The sequence below is a fragment of the Hylobates moloch genome, unplaced genomic scaffold (genome assembly GCF_009828535.3).
Source record: "Hylobates moloch isolate HMO894 unplaced genomic scaffold, HMol_V3 SCAFFOLD_11, whole genome shotgun sequence".
NCBI lineage: Eukaryota > Metazoa > Chordata > Mammalia > Primates > Hylobatidae > Hylobates > Hylobates moloch.
Window position 1 is genome coordinate 101229603 of NW_026652286.1, and position 16143 is coordinate 101245745.

The window sequence follows — 16143 nt, forward strand, 5'->3', positions numbered from 1 at the left end:
CTATTTAATATCACTTAAATTCGTTCATCTTTAGTTTTACAATTTCCTTTCATTCATTCTTTCATACTTTCTTACTCTTTTCCTGTCCTCATTCTTATTCTTGTCTTTTTTTAATTCAAAAAGAATTTTGCAATTGAATCCACCATTCCCTTCCTCCCCTTCTAAAGAATTGAGGGCTTGTTTTTTATTTTTGCTTTTGTTTTTGCCCACTTTAATGGTACAAAAAGAAAACACAACTTTTTTTGCCCCTTTTTAGCCCAAAGTAAAATTTCTCATCTTCAATAAACATTTAAACAAAACAAAACAAAAACTGTAATTGTCTTCACTTGTGTAATGAAGACACATCCCTCTACTTCAAAGTTCATTTTATCTCTCTGTCTCACACACACACACACACACACACACGTGTGTGTGCACTACATGCAGAGTTTACAGTTTCTCCACAGAACCTTGCAAAGCAAAAATCAATGGCTTATCACAGTTACCCAAAGCTACCAAGAGGTTTCAAATGCTTGAAGTGAACTTGTCTGAGGTTGATTTGGGTTTCTCAGATGCTGAGAAACAAATTTAAAATATAATTCATGTTTGGGGGAAAACCATAGTAAACTTAAAGGGCTTCAAACTCTTAATCATGCCTTATTAGCTTACTTAGATGGTCTAAACCCTAAAATTGGCAATTGACAGAAGATATTCTAGAAAGTACCATTGACCAAATTTAGTGTCTAACTTGGGTGACCCTTATCTGTGGGGAGAGCCCTAGTTAATGTCTGTCATTCTGATGCAATTATTAATAGTGCCCCTTTACACTCTCAAAGGTATCCCAGCTTGGGTGGTAAAATTATACGATTTTCCTATCTCTACGCCGTTATGATCTGAAGTCCAACAGCCTTAAAATTTCTAATACTACTTTGGGTCTAAAAGCACTATCTGGGTCAATATTTTACAACTCTTAGAGACAGTAGTAAACGCTACAAGAAAGGACAATTGAGAAAAGTGGAAGGGGCAGTAATAAGCCACATTTGAAGGGTCAAGTGACAGGCTTGCACCCAAGCAGTAGACACTGGAAAGCACCTGGGAAACATGACAGCGTTGGCCAAGTGATCAATAAAATATTTACGGCTTGAATAGCAATATTTTGAGCGTGTCTGTAAGCATGGCTCCCTGCCAATGAAACCAGACCTACCACAATCCACCCTGCAGACCTATGTCTTTCTGTATCTGCATGGAGATTATAAATTATACAATCAGAAGGAAAAGGGAATGCAGATAGGCAAAGGCTTCAGAAAAGCAGCCAAGTAGAAATAGCCTGTTTATGCAATTTGGAAAACATCCACTGAAGTTTTGAAAAAGATATCATCAACCCAACAGAAAAAAAAAAGCAGAAAGTAGCTACAGACACATGACAAGTAAAAATGATAGATTTGGGAATAGCCTTGACATTCCTAACCCTCAGTTAAGAGCAGCTTAACAGCTGTGAGCGAAGGGTAGACCTAGAACACTGCGAACACAGAGGCAAATGCTATCAGAGGTTCCTTGTGAGCAGGAAAATGGTTTTCATTAAGGAGCAGCTAAATAAAAACACGGAGATGATGTTGTTCATATAGAAATTCCTCTCTGCGGTGACAGCGTGGGCCCAAGCATACTAACTCTTTGGGAAAATGCTCCCCATAATGCAGTAATAAAGAAACCAACGCCTTAACCTTAGACAAGCGGCAGGGGAGTGTGCCTGTGTGTGAGCCATGGGCTGGGACAGCTGGCAGGTCTGCAGGTAGACACCTGGGGCTGTCCTTCCTTCCTTGTGCCAGGACAACTCCAGACCATGTGCCCTGACACACGGAATGGACTTTTTTGAAAAACTAAATTTTAGGGGAAAAAACAAAATTTATATGAGGCATAGGCAGCAAATGCAACTCAACTATCTATGGCCTCTCTGCAAGCGGGAAAATTAAATTGTAACTGCCTGAAGAAAATGAACTAGTTTGCCAAGCTATGTCTTATCATCCTGATTATGAGAGATTCAAGGCACAGCAACATCGGTGATGAAGGGGATCAAATGGGCAGAATCTGGAGGCTCAGCGAAGGACTGACCTTGGAGGTGAACATAATCACCTTCCCACCTGTGAGAGAGCCAAGGCCATCTGGAAGACGTTGCAAAAACAAGAATCCTGGTTCTCTGCCTTTCATTCTGAGGTAAGCATTGCTGGAACTCTTAAACATCTTTCTAAAGCAACACATCTGGACTGCCAGGCCTGGGGACACCCCACAGGATGGACCCTTCCCCCAAGCCGTACGAAGCACTGGGCTAACAATGAGGCCACCTGATTCAGCTCAGGTGGGTCTTGCAGAGGTAGCAGGGAGCCACTGTACCTCCTGAACCCCCAAAGCACCGACCAGCATTGCCTTCTCACCTGCCTGTGTTCTAATTTCCAGAGATTTTGAGAATAACTCAAAATTTTAGGTATAAAATGCCTACAACATCTCATCAGTTTCTAAATTTCTAGAGTGTGGCCTTAGGCCAAGTATGCATCTCTCAGAAACTCATTTTCGTCACCTGAAAAATGGAGAAAATAATACTTCCACCACACCTCAGAGTAAGTGTGGAGCATAAAAGTGCTCTTTTATCTGACTGTGCCCAGCACACAATGCAGCCTCGATGTGTGCTTCAGAAATATCCCAACAACTTTTGAATGACAAGAACCTACCGCCTTCAGTGCAAGCTCATGGAATTCCACCACAGCCATGGATTATTCATTACGCAAGCCAGAGAGACATCTGTAATTACACTGGCACTGTGACCATTGTAGAGGTATCCGCTGTATTCTGAAACAGGGAGACTCTCCTGAAAAATCCTGACCTACACTAACCAGCTCTCAGTTTTGCAGAGATTTGATGGAGCCCAGAGTGACCTGGGCTCTGGGAGGTTGACCATGGGCTGGTTTGTCTCCTGGAGGGAGGCGATGCTCCTACAGGGTGGTCTGGCCTCTTTAAGAGAAAAAAAAAAGTTACACAGACAAAAAAACAGCAACACAAACCAACCAAAAATGCCAGGAATGCAAGCTCTGCCAACCAAATAAATAAATAAAATAGGAGATGCTTTATAATAACTGGACATGATGCATTTCTCAGCTCTGCATAATTGAAAACTTGACTTTTCCATCAACCCTGCAAATGTTCCCCTTGCCTCTAGACTTGGTAGCCTTCCTGCTCTGAGGTAACAATGACAATCTCCAACACCCAAAGTAACTGGCCACCCCCTGTGCCTCCAACAGTGAGAGCTGGACTTCAAGACACTCTCTGAAAGTTACCTCTCACTATTTGCTCCCTGGAGAACAGAATGAAGTTTCACGGGCATGAGATCTCAGCCAAGCAGGTGAAAAGGTCCTCCTTAACTTTACTCTTCTTTCCCTCTAAAATAATAGATTATCAGGAGGTACATAACACAGCCACCTTATCTTCTAACAAACATTCAAGGGCCTCTGAAAATTCTACACTGGTCAGGATAATTTTTTGTTGACTTCTTTTGTAGTTAACTGCTAAATAGTATTTATTATGGATCAGGCACTGTTTTAAGATTTTGCACATATTCATAGATATAATCCTGATATTCATCCTACGAAGCAGAATGATTACACTCATTTTATAGATGCAGAAACTGGAGCACAGAGAGATTAAGTCATTTGTCCAAAGTCACACAGCTGCTAAGTGGCCGAGCTGAGATTCAAATCCAGACAGGCTGGCTCCAGAGTCTCTGCTCTGAACCATAGAGCTCTTTAGTCTTTAATGCAGTATGGTCGGCGGGGATCTGGGAGCACAGTGAGCAAGTGATCTAATAGACTGGGCAGCTCTGCCCTTCTTTCTTGTCTACACTGATGAAGAAACAAAGACCGATCAAGCTGAGCAAGGACAAAGCTTCTTCCTATCTCTAAGTATAATGCATGTTCCCGATGGATGTACACCCTCTGCTGAGGGCGGGTGGGGCGAGAGGCTGATCCTTTTATCCTTATAAAACGGCAAGTATCCAGGATTAGAGCTCCTGCTCTTATCTGGACATTAAGCTCACCTCCCCAAGAAGGCACAGCAGAGTGTGAAGGAAAGGAAAAATTAAGTGGCTTGGGAATGTGTTGGCTTTGGCGCCTGGCCCCTTCACAGCAGGCTCCACCAGGAGAGAACCAGGAGTGAACCCAATGGCTATGTTTGTTTTTAAGCTATTTAAGATCCTTGCAATCACACTGTTGCGATCAAATAGCATATCCCACCTTACTCTTACACTTCCAAGGAAAAGTCAATTCTAGTGTTATTTCAGAGTATATGTTAATTTAGTACTTAATGCTGTCAAACTCCTGTGAAGTCTCAGAATAGAATAAAAGTGCATAAAGGTTCTTGGTCAGGTCCTAGCCAGGAAGACAAATAATCCTGGTCTTGCGGCTCCTGTCTGGACACCCCACTTCCTTACTGCCTCTCTTTGGCACTCATGAATTTGGGAGGGGGTGGGGAGAAAATTCTGGTTTAATCATTTAAGCCAGATAAGATCCCACACTAGCTGTCTCCACACATAAGAAACTAAGCAACCCAAAGAAATCATTCTGACAAATATTTAAGTCACAGCTGTGGATAAAAAGCTACGCTGTGAGAAGTTAAACTTTAAACACATGTCCTATATGGTCCGATGGGCAAGGCAAATCCGCACTTAGCCAATGTCTTGTCCTTCCACTAACAAAAGCAGACAGCCCTGGCCAGAAACACTGTTTCTCCCATCCTTGCTTTGCACCTGCAAGTTAAGTCTCAGTTGAGGTTTCTTTGCTGAGCTTTTGGAAGGTATCTTGCAACATTACTCAAAGCAATATACATTGCGAAGCTAGAAACAGGAATTGATTGTACTTCAGCCACTGGCTCACTACATATTTTTATGTCAATTATTTACCTTTTCTGTGACTCTCTTTTCCTCTCTGAGGTATGGGTATAATGTTCGCATATAAGCAACTAAAGGTCCAGAAAAAAAAAAGTTGATTATAGTCTATATATTTTTTCAAGTTTTTGTCTTTATTTTTTCCAAGATAATACATAATGGTGCTAGAAATCAAACCTCTTTACAATGAATGGCAGAAGACTGCCCAATTTCTTTGGCCAGTTGAAATTTTGTTGTATCGAAGGTCACAAACAAAAGATGACCAATGGCTTGGAAATCTTTTTTGAAAAAGAAAGCCATTGCAAATATGCTTATTATAATGGACGCTGACTGTAGCGTTAGGCCTTATTGTCCCCATTTTACAGAAGAGAAAGCTAAAGAAAGTTACTTGCCCAGAGTTTATTTTTAATCAGTAACTGAAATGACGGCACCATATACATTGTCTCTAATATTTAATATTAAATTACCAAAAAAATTGCCTCAGCTGTTCACTGTGATCTGAAACATGTGTTGCCAGGGCTCTTTTTCATTCCCAGGATGAAAGATCCCTTGTAGGTACGTGGACTGACATATCGACACGATATTTCCCAGATGACCAAATCTGTCTCTTCCCCCATAAACACCCATAACAACACATATAAACACGCCGTTCTTAAGGAAAGGACCTATTAGTTGAGTTTACATCTTTGTTGTGAACTATCTTTTCACTTCTATATATGGTTTCAATCAACTGACGAGCAGAACTCATTCTAGCTTCCTCGAACCCCCAAATACAACCCTCATAGAAACATCATCTCTGAATTGTAGGCCCAAGTGCCTTAAACGTCTCCATGGTTCCAGCTGCGCTCTCAGCATTGCTCCCACCACCATCATCCTTGCGAGGAGACACAATCTCAGCCTTCTGTGCACAGCAGCCCTGGAGCTGAATGTCAGGGGGCCCAGAGGGAGGGGACAAGACCTACATGTCTTTATTAATATTTCTGAAGGACCTCAGAATGACAAAACATCAGTTTGGTTGTGTTGAAAGTTTAAGCAGAGTAAGAAAGGGTTAAAGTAAGCAATAAATTATGGCAGAGGCAAAGAAGTGTTAACCACAGGGGGCAGCAACTAAACTTATTGATAATCAGATACAACAGAGGAGCCTGTTCTTAAAATTAATTACTTTCCAGGGTGCATTGCCTTCTCCCTATATCTTTCTATATACTTTCACCTCCAAAATCACTCATCTCTAAGGATAGCTGGCAGTGCCTTATCCTAAAAGAAAGCATCTTTCCCTCTCAAACTACATTTGTTTCAGAAATTCTGTAAGGCCAGACTCTCTTAAATTGCTTAGCACCAATATTTGTGTCAAAGACAAAAAAAAAAAAAAATTACTTCCTATCCTTCTCTTCTTCGAATGCATATAAATGAACGAGTTGGACAACACCATGTACCAAAGACACAAAGTCACATTTGGGTGTTGGATGCTTTCCTTCCAACGGACCTTTGGTACCAGAAGAAAAATTTATGGCAGATTAGAAACACGGGTAAAGTAAGTAACCTACATGAATAGGGTCGGACGTTTCTCAAAGTTAAGAGGATAATTTCAATTCTCCTCCGGTCTCCTTACCCTCAACCCAGAAAAGAGGGGCAAGGCATGTGACAGGGACGCTTGGGGAGGCAAGACCTTATTTGAAAATCTGCCTGAAGGCCAACCCGTTAGACTGCCCGGGGCCTCCACCCAGCCTCAGTTCTACGGGGGACGTGGAGTCAGGGGATGACGTCCTCTGAGGCAGCGTCCATCTCTCCTTAACATTAAGGAATAAGGCCAGAGGGTTCTCGCTCATTTGGGAAAATAAAAAAAGCAGGAATGGGGCGCTGGAAATTCTATAAGCTTTTCCCCACCACTGACAAAAACACAGCTGTGAGAATAAATACCACCCCCCAAACCAAGGGTCTAGGGCCACCAACAGTCCTCCTCCTCCTCCTCCTCCTCCTCCTCCTCCTCGTCCTCCTAATCCAGCTGCCAACAGCATCCCCCGCTCCTGAAGAAATGCACCGCCCAGAAGGGAACGGCGAAAGGGGGAAGAAGTCCAGGGGACCCCCGGCCTCTGGCCGAGAGCTTGGGTGGGGGCCTCGGCCGTCGCCACTCACCCGGGGAGGGGAAAAGCTCCAGATCGACTTTTTCCGTCTTGATGATGGTGAGAGTCGGCTTGAGATCGACGGCCGCCTTCATGGTGCCAGGAGTAGGGGACGTACGGGATGGTAGCAAGTTTGCAGTTACTGTTGTTTTTCTTTTTAATGAGGATTAGTAACAGGGGGAAGGGGACGGGGGAAATCCGACTTTCTTCCCAAAAATCTCAAATTCCCGCTGCCTTTCTTTCCCCCGCGCCCGGACGGTGCGCGCCCGGCACTCCAGGGGAAGTTGGCACTTTGCGGCGAAGTGAGCGCGCTCGGGTCCCAGCCTCGCCCGCGCCGCGCCCGCTCCTCCTGCCCGGCCCTCGCCCGCTCCCTCCTCTCCGCCGGCGGCTGCCTAGCTCGCTCTCGATCTCCCGGCCGCTCTCCCTCCCTCTCGCCCTCCCGCGCTCTCCCCTCCTCTTTAGGGCGTTTCTCGCGGCGCCGCGTCTCGGCCGCTGGGTCCGCGCGCCCCGGGCCCGGCGATGTCCGCTTGGGGGAGCGAGGGGCGGGGCGTCGGGGCAGGGCGGGGAGCCGGGGGCGGGGCCGAGCACCGCGGCCAATCTCCGCCCGCCGCCCAAAGCGAAAGGAAGAGCAGGCGAGCGCGGGGCCGGCCGCGACCGCGGAGGAGCAGTGCGTGGAGCCCGCGGCCGCGGAGCCCAGGCAGGGGCGGGAAGGGCCGGGAGCGGGTGTGCAGGCTGGGTGCACAGGCCGCCTCCACCGTTTCGGGAAAGTCCGTCTGATTCTCCACGCATTCTTGAGGGCTTGGTCACCCGCTCTCTCCGCCACCCAGTAGCAGCATAGTTTTCCAAGTGCGTGTACATCATTCATTCACAAAGACTGACACACAGGACATGAGGCATGTGGATGAAGGCGAGCGTGCAGGCAGGCGCAGGGGATTCGTGAGCCCGTGTCCTCAAAGGGCTTTAGGAGTATTGGACTCCAGCGGGATCTTGAGTCAGGGCGTGTGTTTCTGGAGGAGGCTTCAGTTTGTCAGAGCCCACCCATGTGTGTAATGCAGCTGCGTTGGCAGGAGAGTCCAGAACGGGACCCCAAACTAGAACCCAGCCATGAGCTTCCGTAAGCTTCCAATTTACCTCCAGCAGTGGTTGGGTTGAAGGGGAAGTTATGATTTATTTCTAATTATTCTGTTCCTCTAATTATGTCACCATTGGCCAAAGCTTTGTCTTTCTTTCCTTTCACAGACTCTCCTCTTTTAGATAAAACTAACAACCCTCCCACGACCGCCACCAAAAAAGGGATGCAGAGGCTCTGTGGTTTTGAATTTCTGGAGTACATCATTGGCAGCCATGACAGAATCACGATGCACAGTTTCTGTTCCATTTGGGAACTCCCAACACTTGAGATAAAACAACATGAACCCGAATAATTCATGGTTTGCCACTAATACATTGGTTGTAATAAATAGAGATAGTTTGTCCTAATTAACAAATCAACCAATACATTTATATCTAAATACATAGCTAGAACCAGGCATTGAGCTCCATCTTTGATTAACAGAAAGATTAAACATAAATCTTCCTGAGCAATCTCAGAGAAAGCTATTTTTAGTGTGTCCTGATTTCTAAGCACATTTGAACTCCCAACATTTGACTATAACTGTAACCTCTGCCTCTGGTAAGTTTTAACACACAGGCTTACCTTCATCTAAACCCAGTTTTGTGCCCTTGAAGCCTGAGTAATTTGCAGATTTCCCACAGCAAATCGGGGAGGAAGCCAGGAACAGAAAAATCTCTGGCTCCTGGTCTAAACTCCAGATTAAGTCCCTCCTTAGTGACCAGAGGAAAATATTTGTATGTGATAGTCCTAATTTTTGAAAGAACAAAGACTGTTGCAATCCAGCTGTGTTTCCAAAAGGTATGAGAAAACAATGCTGGCCTCCAGATGACAAGAACAGACACTTCTGGTCCTGGGAAAAGCCTAGGGAAACAGCTGATGAATGAATTGTACATTTACACGTCCAAACGAACCACAAAAAAAAAAAAAAAAAAAAAGGTTCTTGAATCAATTCTGCCTTACTCACTATGAATTCATCAGGAGAAGAAGTGAACAAATCTAGAGTTGCTTTGGGGAATTTTGTTTTGTCGATGTTGTATTAAGGAAATGTTGGCATTTTTTAATCCAAGTGTGAGTACTTCTCTATTTTCAAATGCAGATTCCTCAGAGCAACTCCTTTCTCTCTTCCCCAGTCTGCTCCTCAACTTTCTTCCCCAGACTAGCCCTAAACACTGCTGCTAACATCCACCCAAATTAGATACTAAAAAAGCCCGCCATGATTAAATTGTAAACGCTTTCCACTCTACCAATGAGGAAAATTATTCTTTCTAATTCTTCAATAGTGACAACTCAGATAGTCAATCATCCATTTCCTAATCCAGTCCTGAAGCACAGAAACAAAATGTGTGAATGTCCAAATCAAGGAATAGGGTTGCGTAAAGCAGGAGTTTGGAGAGATAGCCAGGCGCCACCACAGGCTGCCAGGAAAGTTACCTCCAGATGATACTAATTATGAATATTTATGCCATCAGAAGTTATGCATCTAACCCTGGATTTGGATGAAGAGGACTAATAAGGTCATGTTAAAATATTTTTTACATATTTAAGATACAATAATCCGATCAGTTCTGCCAGGGTCATGCTTCATTAATCTAATCAATGTTGATAAATGAAATTTTTATTCATTCTCTTTAGGACACAAGTAGATTTTTCTAAATGTTCATATGGACTTTAAATGATATTTCTATGTTATCGTATGCTAAAAAAAGGATGCCTAGGCTAGTGCCTAAGACATTACAGAGCTCAATAAATGTGTGTTGAATGATGAACTATCAACTTTTTGGTCACTATGGGCTTCCTAATTCAACGGTTAAGTGAGTTTGATATGCTCTGGCTTGTGAAGATGAACTAAAAAGTGTCAGAGGCTGTGCCCTTTTCCCTTCATAGTAGAGCAGAACCTCTATCCCCAGCACTCACGTCCACTCAGTTACATGTATGCCTCAGTGTCCCTACCAGCCAAACAACAGCAGCCAAGCATTGCCTTTCATCCACTTGGGCAAGATACTTTAATACCATATCTGGTTTTTAAGGCACTCAGGAAAAAAAAAATCAATCAAATAAATACTTCTGTGCTTGTGCTCGTACTGCGGCAGTCTGTTCCTCCTGCATTTGGGAAAAAACAGAATTGTATTTTTAAGCATTCCTTAGACTTCGGCTAATTATATCCTACCAAGTGCTGAATCGCCTTACACTAGGAACGTCAAGTCAATAAGGGCCAAGAAAAGTCTGCAGGAGTTGAGGAACAGAAGAGTGGAGCTAGACAATAATATTAAGAAAATAGTCACCTTCATACAGGAATTCCTCAAGCACATGGAGTAGGTAAAAAGCATACTTTCCTTTTTATTTATACTCCTCCCTCAACTCCACCCCAACTTCAATAAAAAGGAAATATAAATGTACACTTAATGTTGAACAATCATGGAAGACAGACTTTCCCTCTCCAGAAGTGTCCTAGCATGTTGTCTACTCCTGAGTCTTGAACTTCAACAAAACAAAGAATCTCTGAGTTTTGAGCTAAAATATGCTTTACTGAAGGTAGGTACAAAAACATTCAGACCACTAACGGCTGATCCAGAACCAGTTTATGACTCACAGATGTTGATTTACTGGTATAAATGTAAGATTTAGAAAAAAAAAAAAAAAGGCCCTCAATTAACAACAACCTGTCTGAGCTGCATTTGTGGTCTCATTTTTCTCTGAGAAAAGGCAACAGTCTCTGTCATACACAGAAACAGGCTTTGAAAGCTTACCTCTAAGGCAAGTGGTTTCTACATGATAAGTTTAGTCATTAAAAAGCACACTAGGGAAGAAAAATGCCTGGCACTTCAATATCTACATTATCAGGCAGCAATAAAATGGAAAATTAGAGATAGGAAGGAAAATTAAAATAACTCTCTTAATTAAACTTGGATGCCAAAAGGCCTTAGGGTCAGCTAAGGGACCCAAGTCAGGGGACTCTCAGATGGTACTGTTGCTGACTGCAGGCTGGCTCTGTGACCTCACCAAAGCCACTTAACCTTTTTGTGTCACAACCTCATCTCTGTTTCAGGCAATAAAATCAGCCCTAGCTCTCCCTAGAATGGAACACAGACTCATTGGCTATTGTTTAGATGGCACAATAAACAATGAGGGTAGGAGGAGCTGCAGTCAGGAGGGAAGAAGGGAGGGTGGGGTGGGGTTGGGGGAGAGGGGAGGACTTGGGAGCCTGTTTGCCCTGGAAAGCTCTCTAAAAGAAAACAAAGAGGATAGTAGTGTGGGCTTTGGAATAAGACTCAGGTTCAAATTCTTACTCTACCAACTAACCAGCTGAATTGCCACAGGTAAGTAAGTCATTTAAACAATCCTGAACCTCAGTTCCTCCATGTTTCAACTAGGGATAATAGTAGCACACACCTTTTAAGGCTATTTGAATGATTAAATGAGATAATGTATGCAAAGAATTTAGCACAGTGTCTAGGTGAGAATTAGTATATGATTATTGTTATTAAGATCTGGTATACAGTAGAATATGTGAGAAATCACATTAAATGTCTCTCTACAGCCATCTCTTTGCAGAATAGCTTGGATGCTCAATTTTCCTGAACGATCTCCAGGGAGAGAGAGAACAACTATCACCACATTTCATTTAAAAATCTCTTCAAGCCCCTTCCTCAATTCTTAAACTGGCAACCTGCCCAGCATCAGCCTCACTTGAGAAATTCCAGAACTACCTGATTGAAGAAGAGAACTACAGATTTATATTTGTTTTGAGTCACAGAAAAGTGATAGTTTAAATTCTGAAAGAAGATCACATTTGTAGTGCCTCTTTGGAGACAAAACCTTAGGTCTTGCGTTTGTCACATGTTAGAGCTCAATGGGAGTTTATCAGTGCTCTCCGAGTCCAGCACTCCTATTTACCAGAGGAGAAAAATGAGTTTGAGTGAGGAAATTATTATTTCCAGGGCCACACAGCCTAAAAAAGTCAGTGTCAGTACTAGAACCAGATGCCCTGATAGCAGTTCTCTCCCTGGCATCTCCTTGCATTTACTTTGCATTTCACTTTGGCAGGAGAAGTACCAGACACCCTTGAGACACAAGACAGGATACAATGGACATAGGAGTAGATAGATGAGCAGACTCAATTTCTAGAGATCCAACTTATTCTCTACACTGGATGTATTGTCTTTGGGCAAATACATTGCAGGATAACCACACTATGGTTCCCTGTGGGAGACAGCTTGGCATGGGCTGTCAGGAGAGAAAGGGCCTGGGTTGGCTCTATTGCTGTCTGCAGTTTCTTTAGACTATAATTATGAACTATTCAACTGCATCTGCAGCCCCAACAATGTGGAATGGATTGGCCTAATCCACAGACCAAGCGACATTTTAAAATCCAGCAGTTTAGACATGTATTCCTCTTGCAGCAAATCAAACATGGCTCAGACAGGAAGAGGTAAGGAGCTGCCCAAGGTTAGAGGGTTCTGAGGTCTCATCCACACCCAGTGTTGTGTGCTTCCCTGAAGCAGGCTGAGCATGTTGCCTGGGATTGCTGCAAATGCAGAATGCAGGCTACTCTGTGAGCCTTTGGGGAACATGTAATTGGGATTCCAATTTAAGTTGTCCTGAATTGGACTCTTGAGGAGGTAGAGGGATAATGGCAATAGCACAGATGGCAAGAGAACCAACATCCTTTAATAATATGACAGAAGAGGACAGCCAGTCTCCTAGAAGCTCTGCATCCCAGGGCTACAGGATTTCACCCACAGTCCAAGGCTGCAGGTGGTTTCATCCTGGTGGGAGGCTAAGGCCTTCCTCTGATCTTACTCTGCTTTTCTCTTGGGTTACAAAGATGACATCGAACTTCAAAACAGATGTTCTCTGCAGTTGTGATTTGAATCTTACATCAAGACAATTTCACTGTGGAATCTTTTCCCCTCTCCCCACTACTTTCCTTTAAAATGCCAAATCAATTGCCCCAAAAGACTAACATTTACCACCCTAGAGATCAAGAAGCAGAGATAAGTGGAGCACAAAAAGGAGAAATAGCCCTGAAAGGAAAAGGGACAGTGGTACAGGAGGAAGTAGTGGAAGGGAAGTCCTCTGAGAACAATGGAAGGGTAAGTCGAGGACAGAGAAGGGGAGGAGATGAGGAGGTAGAGTCACAGTGATTTTATGTTCTTGTCATTCTGGGACTTCAGTCCACAAGATTTCAAAATGCAGTTAAGACCTAGTAAAGTACCCCATACTTTAATTAATTGTCTTGCATGGCCAACAGTCATGGAACTACAGAAAACAGATCAATGGGAGGTCCTCATGCTGGAAGAGATGCAAAGGATCCAGGATAGAATGGAGGTGAAAGGATCTCAGGAGGTCACAGAAGACACAAGGGAAGGTCAAGCTGAAAATCTAGGCAGAATACAGAGTGTGTTTCTCAGTCTTTTCCTCACGTGGACATTTGCAGTACACAAAGAATTTCCCTCACAGAAGCTGTCACCCCACCCCTGCAAGTTGTCACTTTTCTGCTCAGCTCAAGAGCACACTCCTAGTACACATTTGAATATGCGTGTCAGTCTCCTACACTCTTTAAAGGCAGCAACTGAGGTTCAGTCATTATTACATTCTATGGTGTTTAGCTCAAGGTAGTAAGAGCCTCATAAATTATGTTCATTATTTAATTAATGAACAGTTAACTTCCTAACATCCTGTAACATTTTTACAGAAAAATGAAGCTCAGATATCAGTTTTGTTTTGCCTGGTTCGGTCGAAGTGAGGCTCAAATTTGCCCAAAGTTTAAGATTAAAGATCCAACCAACTGACTCATTTCTAACTAAAAAGGTCTTCGTAAAGTTTTATTCTGTTCCTCCCATTCCTCCCATCCCCTTAAAGGAGAATGTTGCTACGATCACAATATTCATTTTACTTTTTATCTAATTTTTTATTCTGAGACTTCATGTAAAAAATGACATTTGGCTCACCACAAAGCAAATCGGTTGTTTGATCGTCAGCCTGGACGTTTTATACATCATGCTATTCATATTCTCAGATGGCTGCTCAGAAGCAGTCTTCAGGAATTTCCGAACTTCGAGTTGAATCTTTTATTTCACTGGCTTCCACAAAGGTAAGATGTACAACTGCTATATACATTATTTGTAAGATAAGGGAAATACATGAAATGAACTCAATTTCCTCCATCTTTATGAGAAAGAATAGACTGTCACATGCTTTATGGTGAGCCAGGGTGCTTATTACAAATCCCTTTCACCTTCTTAAGTTTAATCTGTCAGGACTCCAGAAGCACTGTATTTTGAAATATATCTTCTGGCTATACAGGTGAGTCTATAGTGAGGAAGGGTATGGGTTGGAAGTAGAAAAGGGGGGACATGGGGATGGGCTGAGAGTGAAGATGGGAATGAAAAGGACAGGGAGGATCAAATGAAGCTGCTACCATCTAGCAGGTGGCACAGAAACATATAAAGCAGCCCTAACCACTCTTGTAGAAGTAGAGTATTATTCTCTGCACTTCATTGTTTGTATCTGCTAATGGGTAATCAAGATGTTGGAACAGAAAAGGCAGCTGATCTTAAAGCCTAAAAACCAAGAAAATATTGGGTTTGGTGAGGGCTCATTATTTCTCCTGAATTCTGAGGGGGAATCATGAACACACATTATTTTACATCACTTCTTCCAGAACCAGTTCCATATAAGAGTCCCAAGAAAACATTGATGCGTCACACTGAGAACAGCCTGCTTAGTCAGTAAATATAACATTCTTTGAGTACGTCATTGCAGTCAACCACAAACATTTTACTCAAGAATCTATGCCTATCTTACCTTAGGCATCCTTCAATGAGCAGCATTATAGTGTCATAATGAATTAATAGGAATCCTAGCTTCACCAATGCTAACTCTACCAACAGAGGAAGTAAAATGCACAGCACTGTTTAAGTTCCCATGCTGCTTCAAACCTCTTTTCTGGTATGTACTCTCCTGAAAGGGTGCACAGAATCTGAGTTTCATAAATATGCAGGAGCATAAATTCATTAAAACAACTTTAGGGTGTACAATGTAATTATTCATATTTAGAATTTACTGAGCAACAAGCATGCCAATGATGTAAAGTTGACAGATTTGAATAAGAAGCTCGAAAAGGGACATGTCAATTTCTCTGGCGTTACAGCTCACATTTAATTCTCAGCTCTTAAGGGCCAAAAAGAAATGAAGTCTTCTTTAATTTACAAGAAGCCAGCTGTGCTCACTCCACATCTTGCATAAGCCCTGTGAAGGAGTCAGAATGTAGTGGATGGTCCTGCCCATGACTCATGAGGTGGAACAGACCCAGCTCACATCTCATCTATCTGGATTGGCTCCCATACAATAAAAATCTTTCTTCCGTTGAGTTGGTGAAAAGAAGAGAAGCAAAATGGGCATGTGTGACGTGTAAGAGGGCGCCATTTAATCAGACAGGCCTGTGAAACACTTTCAAGAGTCCAGGGCTGGCAGTGATAGGTAATGACAGGTGACATGCAGAATGAAGGAAGCGGAAAGCATATAGAAGTTGCTTCTTAATGGAAACATATTTCATCAGAATGATCAGAAACATGTGTTCTCCCCAGATTGGGAAACCATCTTGAAAGACTTCATCACAAAAAGGCCTTGGGTGGGAAGTACCACAAGGGACCTATCCGGGAGAGGTGGGAGGAGGTGCAGCTGGGTGGGAAGCTGGCAACGGACTGTGAGAGGAAAGAACAAAGGGCAGTCAGCGCTCTCATGGCAGATTCCCAAGAGAGAACCCTTTCCAGGAATTTAAAATTCTGAATAATTGTTGAGAATTTTTAAAAATCAAGAAGATTATAAACTTTTCTTTCAGGAGATTCCACAGCATTGAGAGAGACCAGATGGCTGGCAACAAAATTCTAGATCCAGGAAAGGTCCAGCATCTACATACCCATCCACTTTTAGTGAGCTAATGCTTTCTCCTACAGAGAGTATTTGTCTAATTGAATTGAATTGAATTGAACTGAGGTGTG

At 43.1% G+C, this 16143-nt stretch overlaps 1 protein-coding gene across 3 annotated transcripts in view; it reads right to left on the bottom strand.

Annotated features, from left to right (window-relative positions):
- ETS1 (ETS proto-oncogene 1, transcription factor) overlaps positions 1-16143 on the bottom strand; it is a 128957-nt gene that overhangs the window by 56196 nt on the left and 56618 nt on the right. For 2 of the 3 annotated variants that reach the window (XM_058446770.1, XM_032167871.2), the window contains exon 1: positions 7040-7464. The exons of the other annotated variant lie outside the window; for it this stretch is intronic. In XM_058446770.1, coding sequence (XP_058302753.1) covers positions 7040-7121 — 82 coding nt within the window. In that variant the 5' untranslated portion in view covers positions 7122-7464. Of the gene's footprint in view, positions 1-7039; positions 7465-16143 lie in introns of those variants that run through there. 3 annotated transcript variants of the gene reach the window in all.